This window comes from Uloborus diversus, unplaced genomic scaffold, assembly GCF_026930045.1.
Source record: "Uloborus diversus isolate 005 unplaced genomic scaffold, Udiv.v.3.1 scaffold_12, whole genome shotgun sequence".
NCBI classification, from domain to species: domain Eukaryota; kingdom Metazoa; phylum Arthropoda; class Arachnida; order Araneae; family Uloboridae; genus Uloborus; species Uloborus diversus.
The window spans coordinates 4,207,183-4,230,513 of NW_026557876.1; the positions used below are offsets into that span (position 1 = coordinate 4,207,183).

At 34.7% G+C, this 23,331-nt stretch overlaps 1 protein-coding gene across 1 annotated transcript in view; it reads right to left on the reverse strand.

The window, feature by feature from the left end:
* LOC129232433 (sialin-like) overlaps window positions 1-22,968 on the reverse strand; it is a 44,046-nt gene extending 21,078 nt beyond the window's left edge. Inside the window, exons 1-3 of the mRNA XM_054866578.1 lie at window positions 22,672-22,968; window positions 9,110-9,288; window positions 4,603-4,836 (exon numbers count right to left, since the gene is read on the reverse strand). Coding sequence (XP_054722553.1) covers window positions 4,603-4,836; window positions 9,110-9,288; window positions 22,672-22,885 — 627 coding nt within the window. The 5' untranslated portion in view covers window positions 22,886-22,968. The remainder of the gene's footprint in view (window positions 1-4,602; window positions 4,837-9,109; window positions 9,289-22,671) is intronic.
* Between the last annotated feature and the right edge of the window lie 363 nt (window positions 22,969-23,331).

The following is a 23,331-nucleotide window of genomic DNA, read 5'->3' on the forward strand; positions in this document are numbered from 1 at the left end:
TAATAAATTTAAACAACCGAATCATGTCCCCTCGGTCTCTTCTTTGCTCGAGACTGCACATTTTTATCCTTCTGAGCCTGGAATCATAGTCTAAGTGAGAAAGTCCCCTTACTAATCTAGTTACCCTTTTTTGAACCCTTTCCAATACAAAAATATCTTTCTTAAGATAAGGAGACCAAAACTGAACAGCATACTCCAATTGAGGTCTTACCAAACTTCTATATTAAAAGCAGAAGAACTTCTTTAGATTTGTTTGAAATAGATCTTATAATTACAATATGTATACTTAAAATGAAGGCTCCCCCTTCTTTCATTATTAATATCTTATATTTCATTTTAAATTTCTATCCATTTTAATGGAGTTATTTATTTAGTATTAGCTGTTTTATTCGTTTTTCTTCTGTTAGCTACTTTTACAGCTATGTGATTCAGAAATAAAAAATATACATTAGTCCATGCATAGTCATAAGACATTTTCTTTTTTCTGAGCAATGTTTCACATTTAACTAGGCACTTTTAATATGAATTAAAATTGTTACATTACTAATAATTTTAAGAATATAAAATACAAGTAAAATATGAGTATTATATTACTTTGTTACATTAATGATGTATTAATACATCATAAAAATGTAGTACATACCTTTTTGATTATTTTTAATTATAAACAAACAATTTTACTATGATTAATATACTTTTTATATCTAAAATACCATAGTTGAAAAAATAAATATTGAAAATATCAAAATATCATGATATTTTCAAAATAAATATCGGATATATATCATGATGTATATTGACATATATATCGGGGAACCCTGATAGGGACTGGGAAAAAATAGTTCAAAACTTCACAAGTAGATGTAAAACATAATTTTTGTGACACAGTTAGGGGTGATTGTGAGTTCATCAAAAAATACCTGAAAGTTTCAAGGCGAGAACGGGGGGGGGGGGGGGGGGGGGGGGGTAATCTCTGGCTTCTATTACTTAAGTGCACCTATGCCATAGTATTAAATAGTTCAATAGTCAGAGTCAAAACAGTGTGTGTACATTTGATTAAAATTTTAATGGGTTACAAAGTTACTTTTGAGCTGGTGTTATACAAAATTATCTTAACATTTGTTCATCTTAAGGGATAGGTGTCCATCTGAAGGCTCTTGCAGGTATATTTGACGAGTATTATATAATTTTTAAAAAATTGCGGAGGTAAGTTGAGAAAAGCATAACAAAAAAAAAACATAATTCCGGTATTTTTGGACATGAAAATACCGGAAATAGGTCCGAAAATATCGGAAATTCGGTAAAATACCGGAACACAATCACCCCTGCACAGTTAAAAAAAAAGATTTTTTGATGCGGTGGATAGGGACCGTAAAAAGTATCCAAACGAAATAACTAGGAATAGCTTCTTTAAACAAATATGAAACGCTGCAGCTACTCAAAATCTCGCCAAACTTTTGATAATCTGGTTTATACAATGCAAACACTTAGAACAATTTTATTGGCATGTGTTTTTATTTTACACATATAAAACTTTTCAAAATGTACAACCATTATCTTCGATACTTTGACGACACGCAAATTTTTAAAAAATTTTTATCGGCACGAGCTCTTATTTTACACAAGCAAAACATTTGAAAATGTGTAACCATTATCTTCCACAATTTGACACACAACACGTTAACATTTAAAATTTCTTTATTGCCATGTGTTCTAATTTTACACATGCAAAACTTTTCAGAAGATACAACCATCGTCTTCCATAATTTGACGACACACGAATATTTAAATTTTTTTTTTATTGGCATGCGTTCTTATTTTACACATGCAAAACTTTTCAAAACATATAACCATTATCTTTCATAATTTCACGACACGTGAACTTTCTCGTAAAACTGGTTCAAAATCACTTTCGTCAACTAAAGATAGTGCCTCAAACTTGCTTTATAAATATTTTCATGAAATAAGTCCCAATCAGATTGAAATTTTCATATACCGCACAAAAAAAGAAAGAAAAAAAGACTGCATAGAAATGGGGTTTGTGTGTATAACAGGGGTTTTTCACCGAGGGGAATATTCGGTTGGAACTTTAATCGAATACTTGATACTGCGCAATAAGGGTTCCTTGATTCAAATCAAGTGATTTAAAAAAAAAAAAATCATTTATTTAAATTAATTGATTTGTATCAAGAGAATTTTTAAACAAAATCATTAATTAAAATCAGTTGATTTAATTTTCATAAATTAACTAGCTGTACCCGACGTGCGTTGCTATGTCAACAAAAAAAACATCATTATACTGATTTTCATGACAATCGGTTGAACGGGGCAGAAGTGGCTACTCTGCAGTGCCACCTGGTGGCGAGTGGCTTCAATGAGCACCTTCTCCGTGGAAAAATACATATATATAGCAATTTTCATAATAATCGGTCCAGGTATCGAGTGAAGCCTCAAATTTTGTACTCACGCAGTTTGCAAGATCAATCCATCGCTAAAAGTATCAAATAGAACAAGTTTTAAATCCCCCCCGTTGCATGAAAAGCCATAAAACAATAAAGAAAGAATTTATTTGTTCAAACTCAAGAAAAATGGCAACAACTTATCAATGAGATCTTTCACGCGAATTCATTTCTGCAGCCGATCATTTTATTCGTATTTATCCAATGGATTGTGACTTAAATTGGAATAAAAAAGGAACGATCGATCGGAGTTTTGAGTCCATGGATGACATACAGACAAACATTCATTTATATATATATATATATATAGATTTTGCATTTTTAGAATGTATTGATCTAAATTCAACTGCACTGCATTATCTTACCTTCAACAGGCAAAACTACATAGATCCCTATTTCTGTGCGTGTAACAGATTTTCACTCTTGCAATATTGCTTTTATAATCCATAATTACAGTTCAGAACAAAATTAAAATTTGGAGTCTTTTTTATACACCATGACTAATATAATTCAGGAAAGTCATTCATTGTTCAACATATTATTTTACACTAAAACAGGGTTGATTGTGATTTCATCAAAAAATACCTGAAAGTTTCAAAGCGAGAACGGGGTGGGGGGGGTGGGGGTAATCTTTGGCCCCTATTACTTAAGTGCACCTTTGCCATAGTATTAAACAGTTCTGAGTCAAAATATTGTGTGTACATTTGATTAAATTTTTAATGGGTTACAAAGTTACTTTTGAGCTGGTGTTATACAAATTACCTTGACATTTGTCCATCTTAAGGGATAGGTGTCCATCTTAAGGCTCTTGCAGGTATATTTGATGAGTATTACATAATTTTAAAAAATGTGGAGGCAGGGGGATAAAAGCATAACAAAAACAAACATAATTCCGGTATTTTCGGACAGAAAAATACCGGAAATACGTCCGAAATACGGAAATTCGGTAAAATACCGGAACACAATCACCCCTGACTAAAAACATGAGAACTAAAAACAAAATGATGGAAACCTTATCCCTTAAGCAAAGCATAAAACAAAATCACATCTTATCTAAGCATTATAACCTATTTATAAATCTTAAAAATTTATTGAATCAAAAGAGAACTTATCTTAGTTTACAAAGCAAGCTGAATGGATTCATCTACTGCATGAAATACGTTATGTTTATAAAAGTAAAGTAATTAATACAGTGAAATCCCGTTACCACAAAACTTCGAGGGGACCGCAAATTCTCTTCGTCGTAAGGAGAATTTTGTTGTAATGGAATAGGGAAGTTTTCGATTTTTCAATTTTATTTTTATATGATAGAGTAACATGTATGAACATCATAGGTGAAAAAATTTTTGCGATACGACAAGTAGTTTCTTTAAAATTAATTTTTAAAGTTCAAGCTTTTGTGCCGTCAAATGGCATAGGAAGTGACGTCATCCCCTCTTCCGATAGGGGAGAAGCTGAAGGATGTGCATTCGACTTCGAAGAGGAAACGTAAAAGGCTTTCTCCTCGCATTTAACTCCTCGTGTTTCTGGAACATTAAACCTCTCATCCTCTCGAAAATATTCGAATATCTCATTGGTGTTACTTGAGGAAGATTATTTAGATTGTGCTTTAACGAATCCGGCCTCCATAGTGTGTTCAAAAGGATTATTGAATTTCTAAAAAATAAAAATATCAGTGCGCTCAAAATGTTCCTAGCGAAGCTCGTGACGTTTCAGAAGAGCGCACTTTTGCGCGTGGATTTTTAAAAATTCATTGAAAATCAACCATGGTGTTTTAAAATTCGGCGATGGTGAATTTTTTTAGTTTTGAGGGTCAATGAACAGTATCCAATAGCCAAAATATGAACATTTAATAGGTTGCAACTTCCCTATTCACATAATGTTATGTCAGTTAAATAGGGACTGAAAATGTATTTCGTTGAAATGGAAATTTTGTTTCATTTGTATTCGTTGGGACGGAAGACGGAATTTCACTGTATCTACAAAGTTTAGAAGATTACAAAAAAAAAAAAAAAAGGAAAAACTGTCATAAATCAAAGAAATCCGATTTAATTTTTAAAAAATCAGATTTTTTTTTATTTAAAAAAAAAATTTAAAAAAATCACAAACCCTGTGGGCAACGCTCAGGAGTGATCAAACTCACCTCTCCCAGCCCCTCGAGCACCCTGAGGGCGATGAGGGGGGCCACCCCCGCCCTGGCGGCCAGGGGGGTGAGGAGGGTGAGGAGGGAGGTGCAGAGGACCCCTCCCCCGAACAGCCACTTGCCCCCGAACCTCTCGGCCAGCCTGCCCCCCGGGACTTGGGTCACCAGGTAGCCGTAGAAGAAAGAGCCCAGGATGTTGGCCTGGGTGCTGGGCGACCAATCAAACTCCCCTTCCTGGAAAACAGAATGAAAATATATATATATACACATCAGAATAAAGATTAAATATTGAATAAAAATGTTACACACTGTCCACAGCGTTGGCATAAAATATTATTTTATTTATTCTCGGTCCACAGCCAATAATTTAAAGAAAATATTTTAAAGTTGAATATTGTTACCGACTTTTAGCCCAGTCTGGTAAAAGTATGATTCAACTAGTTGGTGCTGACACTTCAATCGGTGTTTTCTCCACGCCATAATTAATGGCGACTGTTTTCTTAATCCATCGCAGATTGCGTGTTTCGATATGTCGATTCAAAAAAGTTGAGTTGTCACATGATGATTTGAATTTAATTCCACTTGTTTAAGACCGCACGTACCATGGAGGGAGTACGAAAATTCGCGGCAGCGGAATAAACAAATGAGTTGTAGTTGAAGTTAATATCACGACGTCATCGAGGCACGCAATCTCATTGGCTGATGGAATATATATATTGAGGTGAGTGGCAACACTCTCTCTCTCCTCTTCGATTTCCGGTTGTTTTGGTTCTTGTCGGGAGGCCTAGTTCGGCTCAGGTGTGGGGGGTTTTTCCCCGCAATGCTAGCGAGAGCCTGTGGCATGTAACTGGTGATGCATTAATCACATTGTTTTCGAGTTTTGGAATTTCAAGTCCTGGAAATAAAATGAGTCCAGGTGAAGAAGTGCTTATTTTTGTGTCCGGCAAATTGATATTGCCGGGGAAATGAGTTCCAAAAGTTCTTCTGGATAAGTTCACCGAATCTTCCCATGTGGTTTAACGGTCAAGATAAGTGTCGTGTTCCCGAAGTTTAATCCGGTCGATTTTGTGCGTTCCTGGGATTGTCAACTTAGGACTGACCTGTGACTTCATCTACAGATTGGTGACATTTTATCCTTTATTATATGGAACTTATTTGTTGTGAAATTTTGGGGGTCTTTTTACGGGGATGTTTACTATATTTTTCAGTCATATTTAAATAAATGAGTTTTTCTGAAATATGCTTTTTGCTTGTCTCCAACTTGACATTTCACGGCCATTCAATGTTAGCTCAGTTTAAATTTCTTTAACAGAATATTGGATATTTAAACTTAACTCTAATTATGCCAACACACAGCATGTTAAAAAAGATTGTAAAATATAAAAAAGAAAATGATTCAAAGACAAAATTGATTGCATTGCCAAATTACTTTTGCAAATCTATCCTTCAGGCCAAGGTCTTAATCACAATGAGGGAGGGAAAAGAAGCTTCATTACGATCAGGGTTCGAAAATGTCATGATATTTTCAAAATAGGAGACGTACCGAGTACTTGGTAACTACTCGGTACTCTGCCAATACTGAGTAGTTGTAAAAAATTGAATATTCTTCAAAGCAGATTTTACAATTAATAAAAAAGTACAAGCATATAATATACTGCAACCATTTACAATTCAAATTTTGAGAATAGTTAAGTTTGTTATGCTTCAATGCAGTAAATCTTTTATTTTAATGCTCCAAAGTTAATAAAACATATTTATTTAAAATGGGGCAGAAAAGGCTAGAGACGTACCGAGTACTCGGTAACTACTAGGTACTCGGCCAAATTTTGATCAGGTACTCGGCCAATACCCAGTAGTTGTAAAAAATTGAATATTGTTCAAAGCAGATTTTGCAATTAATGAAAAAGTACAAGTATATAATATACTGCAATCATTTATAATTCAAATTTAAAAGTCAAATTTAAATTTTGAGAATAATGAAGCTTGTTATGCTTCAGTAGAGTCAACTGAGAATTTATTTTAACGTCTCCAAAGTTTATAAAGCTTATTTATTAAAAATGGGGCAAAAAAGGTAAGTACAGAAAATGTGAAATTTTTATATTATTAAATGGATTTTTGAAGCACAAAAATACCTTTTCTTAAAAAGTAAAACATCGTTAAAAGCACAAATGTGCAGGAACACTGCAGACACATGTTTTTGCATTACAAGGAATCCTTTTTTCAATGCACAAAATGGGAGCTTTTAGATTTAAAGACAAAAGTCGGGTTTTTTTAACATTCATTAGCTCACATTTTATGAACCGAAAAAGATGTTCCTTGTGATGCAGAAACAAGTGTCTGCAGCGCTCCTGCACATTTGTGCTTTTAACGTTGTTCCATTTGCTTTTAAAAATTATTTACATTTAGAGGACTAGAAGTATAGATTGATATAATTTGTTTTAATTACAAACTGAGTAATCCTACCTTTTATGTATTTGTTTATTTTTAGTTAAAAAAATCACTTATTTGTAAAATTATTGTGTATTATTACTTGTAAAGTTATTATTTATATTTGTGAGCATTAAGTGTAGTGAAATTAGACTTACTACACCGCTAGTAGAATTGAACATGCAAAACATGTCCACAGCCTGAAGTTGGAGAAAAAGAAAAACACGTGAAGCATTTTTCCTCAAGGAAATTCTGTATTTATTATCTTCAAAAGATTTCTAAAGTTGTCAAACAACATCTTCATTGATATTTAAAAAAACATTTAGAAAAATAAACAAATATTAGCCGCTATTATACAACGAAACATTACGTTTACGAACATGCTGATTCCAAGGAATATAAGGCATTATCGTAACACACAAAAATAGGCCTAAAGGCGTTTTATAACTTTAAAATTGACATCACGTTGTATTACGACCTGCCAGGAGTAAAGAGCACTGGCAGACATCACGAAATCACGATGAATTACTACGTGCAAATCATTACGGCTATGAGATGTGAGAGAGAGAGCGAAAAAAATCGCTCGAAGTATTTAAAGTCTTCACATGGCTTTCAAATTAAGAATATGCAAAATACAAGATGTGTTGCCAATGCAAGAAAGTTAAAGATATGTTGCCAATCAAAAAGTAACTCAATCAAAAAAACTTCGCGGTTATAAGATACAATGAACTCGTGACTCGGTTCACCCAAAAGTTCATTCACTTGACTGAGTCATTGCAACCGATCGCACAAATGACGTCACAACGTGATGCAATGTTTACATCGAAAAAGGATTGATTCTGCATGATGCAAAAACGTATTTTTAATGATTTTTTTTTTTCAAATTAAGTGATTCTTTCACTTTTTGTGAAAGTTTAAATTAAAAATCTAACAATATTTAATTCCACTTTTTTGACGATCCGGCACATCACTAGTAGTGAAGCAGTCGAAGCTCGAAGTAGCGGGACTGTTGGATATAATTTGAGGTTATAGAGCTAATAGCCTACAGCTAAGCTGAAAATTAGGCAACTCATTTCCAACTGAAAATTTGAGGGAGTTGTCTGCCCGAAGAAAATATAACATGAACCATTCTTTACACTGAAAAACATTTATTTAACATATATTAAAAATGGTTACAATGCAATAATTTGGTCCTCCGAAGAAAAATTAAATTATGTTAAAAGATCTTACAATAAGTCCATGCAGGTATCAAAAAGTCCTGTCGATGTTCCATAGTGAATCCCCACAGGTAGATGGACGGCATTGCAATCTCCACCAGAATTGCAAGCTGGTCAGTTCACACCTTATGAGCCAAGTTCACTGTATCAGGGAAAAATATCGAAGATGGACACGATCCTTTTTCCTCGGAGACCAAACGACCCACATGGATTTAATTATAACTTTTCACTTTTATAGACGTCATGGCAGCACGTGCTTCCAAAACTGAAGACATCAGCAGGGAATCATTCAGAAAAGATCAGACCTCACCTCAGAGGCCAGTAGCAAAAACTTATGATGACATGGACGAACACATTTACAAACACAAACAACACAAGACGAGGAGACAAGTGAGAGAAAAAGTAGCAGTGCGATCGAGCTATGGCCGGTCAAAGTATTTATAGCCAGATCCGACCTTGCTCCTAATAATGTGACGTTACCTTATTTGCATATTGCAAGAACAACTCAACTCGAAAAACACGCAGCTTGCACAATTCTTATTTAATTTGACATTCAGCACCCAACACCTCAATATGGTTTTCTCATGTGATCGACATGTGCTCTGTCGGAAGTTTACCGACGTCTGCCGAACGACGGCAAAGAATCATAGCGTGCCACATATTTTTCCGAACACTTCTGATTCAAACTCGGACATCTGAGTGTCGGTGGCAGGTGGATGGGATTCCCCGCGCAAGGTTTTTCCCCGAATGGCAAAAGGTAAGTTACAATTCTTTTTTTTTTTTAAACAATATTGGTGAAATCCTTCAAGAAACAAAAATAAAGGCATTTAGCCCAACAGGGACAACTGTAAAGCTATACTCACCTTGAGATCCACATCGGTGACGTTACCACCACATTCGTAGGAGTGAGTCTTGTTGGCATAGATGGCAGTCTCGTTGATCATAGCCACCAGTGCCACGCTCAGGTTTACCCGAAGGGCATAAACGTTGCAGAAGCCGAGGAATCCCAGGAAAGACAACACGTGTCGCATGGGAACATACCCTGGAACAGAACAGCAAAATTTTACTCGGGAATTAATTCATCAAGCATCGAAGGGGTGTACAGTTGACTCCCGCTACAACGCGATTTTCCCCCCGTTAAAGGTGTATATATGTATATGTGTGTGTGTGTATGTGTGCGTGTAGTTGTGTATGTATGCGCATGTGTGTAGGACATGGATGTAACCTGGAGACGGCCTTCGCTAGAGGAGCAGCATCGTGAGGAGCCGGTCGACAGAAAAGGTGCGGAGGGAGGGGGGGAATAAAATGAAAGGACATCAAAACAGTCAAATGAAAACAATAAGCAATCGTGATTGCTCAAAAAAATTTAAAAAAGTAAATTAAATTTAAAAAAGTAAACAAAATAAAACAAATTAAATTTAAAAAAAAATGTTTTAAAAATAAATTAAATACAAAATATTTAAAAACATTTATAAAATAAAAAAGAGGGCTAAAAATGAAAAAGGGAAAGAGGGTGGTTGAGAAAAATGGGGAGGGGGTGCACCACTGAACTTGTGGGGGATGGTCATCCTTGGGGCCCAGGGCCTCACTTTTAGTTAGTCGGGTCCTGTACCTACCACTGTTTTTGGCTTAACCAGTTGGATGGGAACCTGAAGACAGCTCTGATTTTTTGAACCAGACCACTCAGGGGAGAGGCCCAGAACCAGGGTTGGCTTTCTGCCGGCAGAAACTAGTTTTTGCCGCGCCAGTGGCAGAAACTGGTTATAACCGGTAAAAACCGGCAGAAACTGGCAAAAGCTTAAAAGCATATTCAATTACTTAAGTGATTGCTAAATGATATTCATTTAAGTAAACTAAAATATTAAACTTCATTTCATCATTTAAAAAAAATAAAATCCTATGCTAATGCCCTTGATTTTGTTCGAGAAGGGAACTTTTCAATTGCAGATGCTCGTCATGTTTGGGTTAATCTAACAAAGGACGAAAAATCATATAGGTGCTCATGAAAGAGGAGCGATATACAAAATTAAAAGGCATTTCTGATTTTAATTTGCTCACTTATATGCTTCATCTAAATTGTTTGTGATCAAAATTATCACGTGCTTCAAGAAGAAAGTGGCAGAATTTTACTTGCCAATATTAACATAGATTTTGTAACTAATGTCACAGCTTTGCAAAAGAAATTGGCCCTATTACTTGAAACTTATTTTTCCAGTCGAATTTCTCCCACTACCCCAGTTACTACATGGTGGACCAGTTAAAAAAAATACAATAGATGAAAGTTTCACGAACATTGCTTGTTCCTTCATGCATTACCTGCTAGCTCTTCTGTTGCAGGAATATTCTAAAGTTTCTCATTTGTACATATTAGATTGAGAAACTGTTTAGATTTTAGAAACCACCTTTTCCAAGAAGCAAATGCAGGGTCCAAACAATGTAACATTGGATTTTAAATTGTGGTAATATCGTAATTAAATTGTGCTTTGGTTAATAATTATTTTTTCCATGCACTTCCTATTGCATGTCAATAATTTAATTTTTTTTCATTTTGTGAGTTTTTGCCAAAAATGTAGCAGAAAGTGGTTTTTGCTATGCCAGTTTTAACTGGTTTCTACCAGTGGTTTTAATCGCCTCGGCAGAAACTTGCCAACCCTGCCCAGCACCCCTATAGATATTTCAAGAAACGGTCGACAGGCTGTTACCTTAAAAATTTCTGGGCTAAGGGTCGAAACATGTCAAGTGGGAGAAAAAAATACATACACACATTGTGGCCAGGGTTCAAAAATATCATGATATTTTCGAAAATATCGGATATTTTGATATATATCCGATATTTTCAATCATCAATCTTCAAAATAGCATCCTAAAATCACTCTTTATTTTCTTACATTATTATTGCAATATTGAGACTTCAAATTGGATTCTTTCATTATTTATGTCTAATATCTCATTTTACATTTCTATTTATTTTAATGAAGTTCATTTAGCTTTAGCAGTTCTACTCATTTTTCTTCTGTTAGCTACTTTTACACAGTTATACGAGTTAAAAATAAAAAATACATTTTTCAATGCACAGTCTTCAGACATTTTTTTCTTTTTTTCACCAATGTTTAATATTTAATGAGGCAATATGAAACAAAATTGTTACATTACCAGTAATTTTATGAATACGAAATAAAAGGAATGTTATATTACTTTGTTGTATTAATGATGAATTAATACACATCATAAAAGTATAGTACATAACTTTTTGGTTATTTTTTATTTTTTGATGAAAAATAGTACTGTGATTACCAAGGCCGGATTTAGGGGAGGGCAGGCGGGGCTACTGCCCTGGGGCCTCAAAAACAAAGGGGCCCCCCCACAGTAAAATTTTTACAAAATATCCTAACTTTCACGGGTCAAAAATATCGGATATATACGTAAATATCAAAACATCGGATATTTTCGAAAATATGATGATCTTTTCGAACCCTGATTAGGGGCCTCCACATTTCCAAAGCCTGCCCTGGTGATTACTATAATTTTTATATTGAAAATATCATAGCAGGGTTGGGTTTTGGACTGTCCAAAACTGGTTTAGGACAGGACAGGTGGTTTTTACTGTCCAAAACTGTCTAAAAGTGTCCAAAACTGTCTAAAAGTGTCCGAAACTGTCCAAAACTATGTTGAAGTTAAAGGGGTGTAATCTAATCAATTCGTATTCACTGCAATATTCATGATGCATAAATTAAGATATTAAAGAGGTTTAATTACTGAGTATTTGATAATATTTTTCTTTGAAATGTTCATTTAAAAAATATTTTACATAAAAAAAATTGCCAATAACTATTACATAAAAACTTCTTTATTTAACAGTTGGTATGAAAGGAGATTCACAACACAACCAAGACAACTAAATTCAGTTCCACTCATAACGCAAAGGAATATTATTAAACGTACAATATTTAGGTGCAAAAAAAAAGAAAAAGAAAAAAAGCCTAATTTTTTAAATGGTTTTTTGCAAATGGTTTTTGCAAGCTTTACATGATGTTTTAACAAAAATTATTTTTTAAATCTTAGATTAAAGAACAAGAAATTGATTATTAAACACTTATATTATAAAACTTGTGCTATTCTTTTTTTAGTTCATATTTTTAATATAATACATTTTGTAACTACAAAAAATTGTAATTTATTGCATTTAAATCAATTATCGCACTATATTTTGAATGCTTTCTTTTGCACACATGCATAAATGTCGAAAAATTTGGTTTACGGAAAAAAAAAAAAATCCTGCATACAAATTGAAATTTTTAATGAAGAATTTAATTTCTACTTAACTAAATTAAAATCAGCTGCATAAATAAGTCATATATATAAATATTTATACCTGAATGTTCACCTTGAATAAATATATTAAATAGTCAACAAAATAATTTTGACACTTTTTGTTCTGTTTTTGACATTTTCTCACAAAATATAGTTTTTCAAAAAATAATTTGGGACATTTTTGGACACAAGGGTTTTGAACAGGATGGTAAAAACCTTGCCAACCCTGCTTTCATTTGCACACATGCATAAACATAGTGAAATTTTGTTACTATTATCAAAAATAAATAAAATTACTCATGAAAATTGAAATTTTTATCAAGAATTCATCTTCTATGCAACTAGATTAAAATCAGCTGCATAAGTAAGTTGAATGCTCTCATTGAATAAATGTTCAATATAAAACATTACTTTGATACATTTTATTCTGTTTTTTGATGTTTTCTCCACACAATACTATTTTTCTAAAAATATAGTTTTGGACACTTTCGGACAGTTTTGGACAGGATGGTAAAAACCAGGGTTTTTACTGTAGCGTCCAAAACCTTGCCAACCCTGTATCATAGTTAAAAATAAATATCCAAAATATAATATAATATTTTCAATATAAATATGGAATATATATCGGCAAACCCTGATCGTCACGTCAAAGCAACTGTAGGAAAATCTTCTTTATTCCTGGGATTAGGTGTCAAACTGTGTCGCCCTGATGCGATGACAGCGCCCTTTGCCAAAATATCAGTCGATATATATTCGATATTTATATTGAAAATATTATATTTTTGATATTTATTTTTAACTATGATGACATGTACAAAACATTTTTTTTAAGAGGTGAAGATATTAAACCTCCTGCAGGTGAACAAGTGGCCTCAAGTAAAATTTCATGACGACAGCCAAGGCCGGATTTGGAAGTGTGGAGGCCCCTAATCAGGGTTCAAAAAGATCATCACATTTCCAAAAATATCCGATACTTTGATATACGGTAGAAGACCGTTATAACGCACACCTTGGGACCAGAGCTTTTGCATTATAAAGGTTTTGGCATTATATAGGTCATTTCCCAAATTTGGAAACTAATATTCAGAATATGTCTATATATTAGCACTTCAGAATGGGTTTTATCTGCAATGAGTAGTAAAGCACTAATTATAGAATTAGTCATTCACAAATAAATATGTTTCACAATCAAAAGAAAGTGAATTGTCTTGCACTTCTGGTAACTTTATGGATTGCATAACAGCCGAATTTTCAAGAACCATCCGGTATTTTCTTTTTACTGTGAATAATAATTTTCATTTAAAAGCTTTGAATTATGATGGAAAGCTGAAAAACTGTTTTAAAATTTAATTCGCATAACAATTTTTATGCTTGCAAAGCAAAACAGAGGGATTTTTTAAACTTCAAAACCTATTGTTTACTTCTGAAAAGTTGTGCCGTTTATAGAGAATTGCGTTATATAGGTCGGCGTTATAAAGATATTTTACTGTATATATATCCGAATATTTTGATATATATGTATACTTATATCCGATATTTTCGACCTGTGAAAGGAAGGATATTTTGTAAAATTTTTATTGTGGGGGCCCCTTTGTTGTGGAGGCCCGGAAGAAGTAGCCCCGCCTGCCCTCCCCTAAATCCGGCCCTGAAGACAGTGTGAAATTTATAGAAACTATGAAAATGCTTGACACCTCCCCCCCCCCCCTTGTAAAAACACTTCTTCAAATATGCATACAAAAATCATTGAAATCACGGGAAAAACATTTCAAAAGTTTTTTCAAACATAAATACAACAGTGACGACCAGCAACAGGCTCTGGGCCCAGCTAGACTGGTCCTAGTCCATTTACAATCCCCAGTGAAGATCAACGGCCCTCTTAAAACCATCCACTCCCTTGCTCATGACCACCTCTTCCGGTAAGCTGTTCCAAGGTTCCACTACCCTGCTAAAATAATCATTTTTCCTAACATCCATGTTAGCCTGAGATTTAAATAACTTAGAGCAATGACCCGTCATCCTGTTTTCAGTGCTAGACTTTAGCCCCGTAACATCTTTCGTTTTAATAAATTTAAACAGCTGAATCATGTCCCCTCGGTCTCTTCTCTGCTCGAGACTGTACATTTTTAGCCTTCTAAGCCTGGAATCGTAATCTAAGTGGGAAAGTCCGTTCATTAGCCTTGTAGCCCGCCTTTGAACCCTTTCCAATACATTAATGTCTTTCTTAAGATAAGGAGACCAAAACTGAACAGCATACTCCAAATGGGGTCTTACCAAACTTCTATATAAGGGCGGAAGAACTTCTTTAGATTTGTTTTTCAGTTTTAGAATATGCTATCAGCTCAATATTTTCGGAAATTTTGGATCACAAACACCCCTGGCCTCCTGATCTGCCAAATGAAGGGTTGTGATTTTATTATCACAGATGTTATGGCAGGCTGTTCTGGAGTTAGACACTGGTCCATCCAGACTTAGACAAAATGAAAAGCTTTCTGCGAACACAAATCCTAACTGGAAAAATTTTCTGCAAATAATCATTTTGCCTAACTCACCCTTGAATAAAGAATTAAATTTATATTCAAATATGAAAGAAGCTAAAAAAAAATGCTTTAAATCATTTAATATTTTTTTCCAATAACATATAGTTTATACTTATTTTTCCCTAGCTGAAGAAAACTGACAAAAACTGTTATTTTTTTCACACACATGTGCTTGGAAGGCTTCAACAGAAATAAAGTGGGATTTTTTAAAAAATTCTCTTTAAATTTTTTTTTTAATATTTAAGCTAGCAGTTTGAAAAAAATTTCTGCAGAGCCAAAAATTTTCTGGAAAAATGCCGTTCGAGTGTTCGTCTATATTATGCAAGACTAGGCCCATCGTTTCAAACTTTCCTGGGAGGGTGTACAAAGGGTTTGTGTTCAATACATTTTACAGGGAAGAATATGTACCAAGATGTATTTTCATTATGGTTCTAAAATCCAGGGGGTAATCAACCCCCATAGTCGTCCAGAAGATGAGCCTGGTTGGACAGCTGAAACAGCAATTGGCATTGGACAAAATCAAAGCATGGGAGTATATTGGCATCCCAGCCCCCTCATTTCAAAGTTATCTAGGAGTAAGGGGGGGGGGAGGATACTCACAATAACTGCTATGTCAAGAAAAAAACAAATTATTACACAATCATGGGAAAAAACATTTTGCCTCTAAAAGCTGGTGGGGGGAAGCAATTGCCCTCTCTTGATTTTGTACACGACAGGGCTGGTTATACCAGGGTTTTGGCCGGATAAAACTGATTTTATCCAAGCCACTGGCTAAAACCGGTTAAAACCGGCCAAAACTGGATTTAACCACCATAGAACTGGCCAAAACTAAATTACATGAAAGTACACTTCTAATTGTGAGAGATGTGTGTTTTGCAACTAATAAATCTGTTAGTTGGAAGTTGTTTAATTAAGCATAACAATTTTAGTTAATTAAATATGATATTAGTGAAGCAATTTTCATATTACAGTCGACGCTCGATATAACGACCATCTCCGTCCCAGAGAAAAAGGTCTTTATAACGAGTGGTCGTTATAAGAGGTATAAATTTAAAAAATGTACACCATCATCATGCATGCCCAAGTAAATGAACAAATGTTTTTTATCAAAGGAATTTTTAGAAAAGTAGTGTGCAAAATATTATGACAGAATATTAAACAAGTTTTAAAGTAGAAAATATAGGGAGGAAAATGTTACACACTTTCAGATCTGCTACTACTACCACAACAATTTCTGAAGATAAAACCAGAAACAGAAGTCTGCCTTTTTAGCAGACGTGATTTTTGCAAAACATTATTTTCTGTTTCAGATATAGGTGATAAATTGTGTTTCTCTTGCTTTCCAAAGAAACATTTAAAAGTCCCCCGAGAACCCCAAATCTTTAAAAATAGTAGATTCAAACACCAAACTACCAATACATCTGACAACTCCCTTTTCTTAGGAATCTGGAATTTTCTCGATTTTTCCTCCCATTATTTTTTCTGTGCTACCTGTGGTGAATGGTAATCACCCCCACCCCCTCTCGAAGTTGGATTTGACATTGAAAACTTTAGGCAGATGTCCGTAAACAATAATCAATGTCATTTTAAGCTACAAATTTGTTTTATTGGAAAGAACACAAGAAACCGCTGATTCGGTCGCTGTATTGGATTAGACGATACAGAACGGTCGTTATAACGAAAGCAAATTAACAAAGAGTTTATAGGAACAAAGTTGGGACTTCTACCACTGGTCGTTATAATGGGACGGTCTTTATAATGTGTGGTGGTTATAATGAGCGTCGACTGTATATTTCATAAAAAATAATTTAAAAGGATGATGAACAAAATTTTGTTGCTTGAGAAATCACAAATGCATATGTGACTTCTTAAGCAAAAACTTTCTTGAAAAGTTACGTTTCTTTTAAATGAAATATAGGAACCGTAACGTGCGGGACAAGATGACCATTTTCAATGGAATGAGCATATGCATATTATTTTTCAATGGTTCAAATAATTATTTCTCAACTAATGAGATAGGTTTCCTTTACGTTGGAACCATAGCTTTCAAAATATACAATTCGTTTCGTCATCGCTGTATTAATAGAGCAAAAATATCAGCTTATTCATGAGCAAGTGACCAGAGGTTGACTTTGAATGTCCGGCACGTGACACATGCAAATAAATTTTATTTTAAATAACAAAATTGTTCAATAAAAATGTAATTGTGTCAGGAATATCTTTGCATCAAATGTAAAGATTTAAAAAATTGTTTACCCCGGTTTCATTAAAATATTAAGAGATATGACAAAATGTTAATGAAATTCAATCGTATTTTTGTCCCACACGTGATGGTGGAATGGCCCAGTGAACAAATTTTAACTTTCTTCAAAATTAATAACTGAAATTGTTCACAACTAAAACAAAAGACATAAGGAATACAAAACAGCCATATTTCTTTTAATTTTCAAAAGTGTTTTCCCCTTGCGTCTTTAGTTTTGTTTTTAATAAATGCCTATATGCTTCTAAAAGAAGTTTTTTTTCCCCTCTCTCATTTGTTCTTCAAAATTACTTGAAATACTTGTGAGAATTAAAACCTATCTATTCAGCTCATAATGTTTCACTCGATTATTTTTTAATGTTACTGCATATTTTTCATGTAAACCTTATCTTCTAAACGTGCTGTAATTGCTACAAACTGTCAAACATACTATTTAGATAATTAATGAAAGGTGATTGATTATGGTTTGTTTTGCATTTCTTTTGAATAATTTATTATTTTGTTTTCATTTAAAATTTGATAATTATCTAAGCGGCCAAAACTGGATAAAACTGATTTTATCCAGGCCGGTTTTAACTGGTTTTATCCATGGTTAAAACCACCACTGGCCGAAACTCTTACAATCCTGGGTTATACAGTAAAACCTGTCCACAATAGTAACTGTTGGGACTTACAAATTTTTGTTATAGACAGGGTATTGTTATAGACAGTTTGATTATTAATGCTGACATTTTGTTGGGACCAAGGAAAATATTGTTATAGACAGGTTTATTGTTAGGACAGTACAGTCATCCTTCGCTACTTTGCGCTTCAACTTTCACGGTTTTTTCAGGTTTTTTTTTTCAAATTCAGTAACTAGCCTTTTGCATGCGCTCGTGTAAACTTTTTCCTACAAAAGAATAGCAACGTATGTCTTTTTAAGTAAGCTGAGCTCTTCTGAGGCGTGTAGTTGTACTAGTTGAGAGAGTGAGTAGGAGTTGTACTAGTTGAGGAGTTGAGAGGAGGTATAAAATCACCGAAGCAAGTGAAGGGAATCGCTGCCTCCTTTTAACCGTTAAACACCAACTGGAAAGTATAAATCACTGTATTATTACTAGGGGATATAAATGCATCTATAAATGGTGTTCAACAATGTACTAGCTTTGTAAGTTGTATAAGGTGTATACTTAATACCTTTAACGAGGATAAATGTAGAAAGGAAGAACGGGGGCTTATATGGTCACTAACTGGCTATTAACCAGGGGTAGAAGTGACCGACTTGTCACATATAGGACATTTTCCGCAAAAAATATAGGACAAATATAGGACACATTATATGAATATTTTTGCTATGAAAAAAGAAATAATACATACCATATATTATTTATTTATTCTTATCAATGATTTTGTTTTTAAAAAACCTCAAATAAAATTATTCCTTACATCTGAAATGACTTTCCTGTAGTTGAAGGAATAATTTTTGAAAAAAAAAAAACAGTGTACTTTATTCACCGAATTCCAAGCCACGCTTACTCTTTTGAACACTAGGTGGCAGGGCTGCATGGGGTCACTCAAAACTTCCGGCGGAAGTCTTATTTGTATTGCTTCTTACGACAAATTGCTCTGTTTACGTATCTGTAATTTGATTGAATTTTTAAAATTAATCATGAATTTCAAAGGCACAAAATTTTCGCAAAAAGAGGGGATGTTGTTCTGCTTTCGGGTACAGCATGAGGACAGGAGCAAATAATATGTCAGAAATAAAGATGTTCAAATTTCTAAAGGTCCTGATCGTCGAATCAAAGCCAACGCTTTAAAGCGAAAGGATTGAATCTTAATGAATATTATGTAGTAAACACACTTTGTCCGAGGTATTTACGAGCTGGAAACATTCATTTTAATTTCATCAGCTTTGTATTTTTACTGTAATGTGTGAAGATCTATATTGATCTATATTAAATTGATTTATTAGAAAAACTCAACCTGAACAATTTTTTATTTGCTTCCTGCAAAGCTGAAAGTTTCCAGTGTTTTTACGGGTACAGTGTGTGATTAAAATAAAGAACCACTATTGATTACCTCATGAGAAAAAAACTTCCCATAGCTCGAACTATCAATAACTCGAACGATTTAGCCCGTCTCTAGGGACTTCGAGTTATTGACGGTACTTTTATATTAGGCGCTCTAATTGTAAACAAATTTAGATATTCGACAATCGGTAAACAAGCACATTAATTAAAGTTATAGTATAGTATCATAGTACAGCTATTGGTATTACATTCAAAGCAATTTTAACGCAGGAGAAAGCACTCGGAGATTAAATTTAAATTTTGTTATCTTTCAATTTTTTTTATGCCTATCAATCTTGCTACAGAAGTAAGTTGATTAAACAAAAAAAAAAAAAAAAGTGATGAACAAATATGAAATAAAATATATTAAACATCAAACCTGAAAATTAGGCAGCAACTGTAATAAGTGTGTGTGAACTGAAAAGCTACAACAGGAGAATTGATTGAATATGACACCAAAATTCCCTGTCATAGCCATTCTGTGTGAACACAGTGCAGAAAAGCTTCCATCTTTGAAAAAATAGCTTCAACTTAAGAATAGGAAGTACAATTCACAACGTACTTGCAATCCAGTAGATTTGTGATTCTTGAAAGCAGACTTTGTATCAACTTTATTTCTGTTTAGGAAGTATTCATAAATGCTTATCATTGAAATCGCGGTAATGATCGACAAACGAAGACTCGTTTTTTTTTTTTTTTCTTATTTCTGTATTTAAAGGATCAGGAAAATCAGATCCGTTGATCGACAATTTTTGAGAATAGCAAAGCCTATTATACACATTTCATGCATTAAAATACGCAAAAGACATGATTCTACCTAGAACTGAAAGAAAACAAAATTGCTTGAACACTGTAAACATCAATCGTTAGCAATAGATTCGCCATCCATCTACTAAAGGATCGGTAAGGTTACAGCCATTGAAAGATAATTTTTAACAATAACTAAGTTTGTCTTTCTTATTTAATGCATTGAAATACGCAGAAGACATTATTCTGCTTTTTAAAGAAGCACAACAAAATCGCTTTCGCTATGAACACCTATCTCTAGCAATGGAGATTGGCGCTTAACCGGAAATAAGACTCGCTACTTCCGGTCTACGTCAGTGGTTTGTTTGTTTATTTAGGATATTTGGTGAATAGACGAAATAATTAAATAAAATTTGAGCAAAGAAAATTTTTATTTTTCTTCCTCACTCATGATCCAAGTACTAATTTCACTGTTATTTGATTTTATATCTAAACTGAACCCTTTAACACTTGTGTTAAGAACAAACAGAGCTTGAGAAGGATCCTCTTGACGTTTTTCAGAGTCTTCTTGATGCTTGAATGTTTCAGCATGCTGCCGCCATTGCGAAAATCCACTATTGCTTATGGGCACTGAACAGTTGCAAAAATGGCAAAAAGCGGTAAAATCATCTTTTCCTTTAGTGCACCATGCACCAAAATTTGTACTATTAATGTCCTCCTGGTTCAACAACAACAAAAAAAGGAAATATAGGAAATATAAGACATTTTTCAAAAATATAGGAAATATAGGACGATTTTGATGCTTTTCTTGAAAATATAGGATATATAGGACTACTTCGACCCCTGTATTAACTCATCATCGAACAAGTTGAGCTATTTTCATAGATTAGTAGATAGATTGTAAGAACTTCATGTGTGTGTATAGTTTATTTCTCAATGATTAACAATGTGATGAATATTTCGTCTAATTTTATGCAATATATTAAGTAATACAAATGTAATGGTGGCAAAGGATGCTGTTTCATGTCTAGAGGGCTCTAACTATGTATAGAAACCTATTTAAGTTGTAGCAAAATAAGTTTCATGCGCTCTAATTAGGAAAATATTCGGTTAAAAATACAGAATCCTACTTCATGAAACTTCAGTTATCGCGGTAAAGTCTGGAACCAATTAACTGCGATAAATGAGGGTTAACTGTATTGTTATACACAGTTTCACTGTATCAACAAGAGTCATATGTTAGGCAGAGGTACTAATGAGAGTGGGAGGGGGATTCCATGGCGTATAATGTACATTAAAACTTTTCAGAGGGGGGGGGGGAGAGAAATCTGGGAGGGCTTTTTAGCCTCATTTTACTCAATGCACATTGCATCAAGAAAAAAAAAAACAAACACAATACATACAAAAGTGTGAAAATACATTATGCTACTGGAAACTGTTCGGGGGGAGGCAACTGACCCCCCCCCCCCAGGTGGATGGTCCATTGTGCAGACAGCATTGGAAGTTTTAGAAGGGGACATGGACACCCATATGCCATATTTTAACGGGGGCTCAGATATTTTCCCAATGGTTTAGCAGGATATTTTCCGAGTTCAGTACAATTTCGAGTAATTAAAATTTGACATTTTTAATAACTTATTCATTAACAGCTGGAGAAGAAATGTTTTTACATTTTTGCAAAGACTAAAGTACTAAATGCAAGCATGCTCTAATTTCTGGGGGGGGGGGCTTGTGCACCCTTACTTACACATTATATGGGCGCCCATGGAGGGGGGGGGGAATTTCAGAGGGTTTATGATCAATTTTGGAGAGGGGTCTGGTCCTGAGAGAGGTGCACCAACTTGGGGGGGGGGCACTCAGGCAGTGGCGTAGCGATAAAAAATTCTTGGGGGGGGATTAATTTTTTCTGAAGTTTAAAGTAAAGCCATACCCTCAAATTAATACACACACATACACACTTATATATATATATATTATAGACATATATGTTTACCGTCATAAAAGCTATTAGCTCATAAACAGAACCAGTGGCGTAGCTAGACCCGACTTTCGGGGGGGGGTTACTTCTTTTACATATATATATATATATATATATATATAATCGCTTGGAATTTTTTCCTTTTCTTTTTTTTCTTTCTCTTCTCTCTTCTTTTTCTCTTTTTTTTTGAGACTAACGTTTCGGGGGGGGGGGGGTTTGTCCCCAAAACCCCCCCTTAGCTACGCCCCTGAACAGAACCCTTCAGGTTCGAATGAAAAATGATTTTTGGGGCTCATGGGGGGGGGGGGGGTTCTGACCCCCCTATCCCCCCCATGGCTACGCCACTGAACTCAGGAGACCATATGTTATGACGAAGGGCAGGTTTTTTTGACGTTTGACAGTCGGAAAGAGAGACGAGTCGATCCATCGCAATCGAGGAACGCAGTATGTTGACAGCTCTGCTCTTTAACAACCAATAAAATGGCAGACCGGAAGGGTGGTCGGTCCACGTTGGCGCGGGAGAAAAAATAAAATTCAGACTCACTTCTCCATTTGGAGGTGTGTATGAGGTTGTCCTTATCGTCCGGGTCGAAATCGGCGTTGATGCTCATGGCGTTGTTCTGTCGTCTCTTGTCCCTCACGAGGGGGGTCTCGTCATTACCGCTGTCAGACGACTGAGACCTGTTGTGCAGATTCGAAACGGCGAGAGCCACCGTTCGCGCCACTTCCCCCGCATCAAAGTCCGGGGCCGCCTCCATTGTGTTCTTCTTTTTTTGGAACCCTTATCGAGGAGATATCGGGATGGGATCCATTGTTTTGGAAGCGACAGCTGTTGGGTCGGTTTCGCAATGTACCGCCATGATGACGGATGGTAGTGACGTCACGAATCGTGGCGGCAGGGTTGCCAACGCCTAAAAATGTTTCCCCCTAAACGCAACTCATAAAACCCCTAAAAACCCCTAAATGACGTCGTCAAAAAGTCACGTGATCCTTCGACTGTGACGTCACACGTGAGAAAAAGGTCACGTGACCATTGCTATTTTTCGCTGCTGAGTGAGTAAAGGCATTTGTATCATTTTTATGTCATTTCTGATCAAAATCATGGGTTATAAAGGCTTAAAAACTGTATGTAAATAAAAAAATAAATGAAACAATTGAAAAATTACATTTCCAATGGCAACCCTGGGAGGAAGAAGTGCGTCGA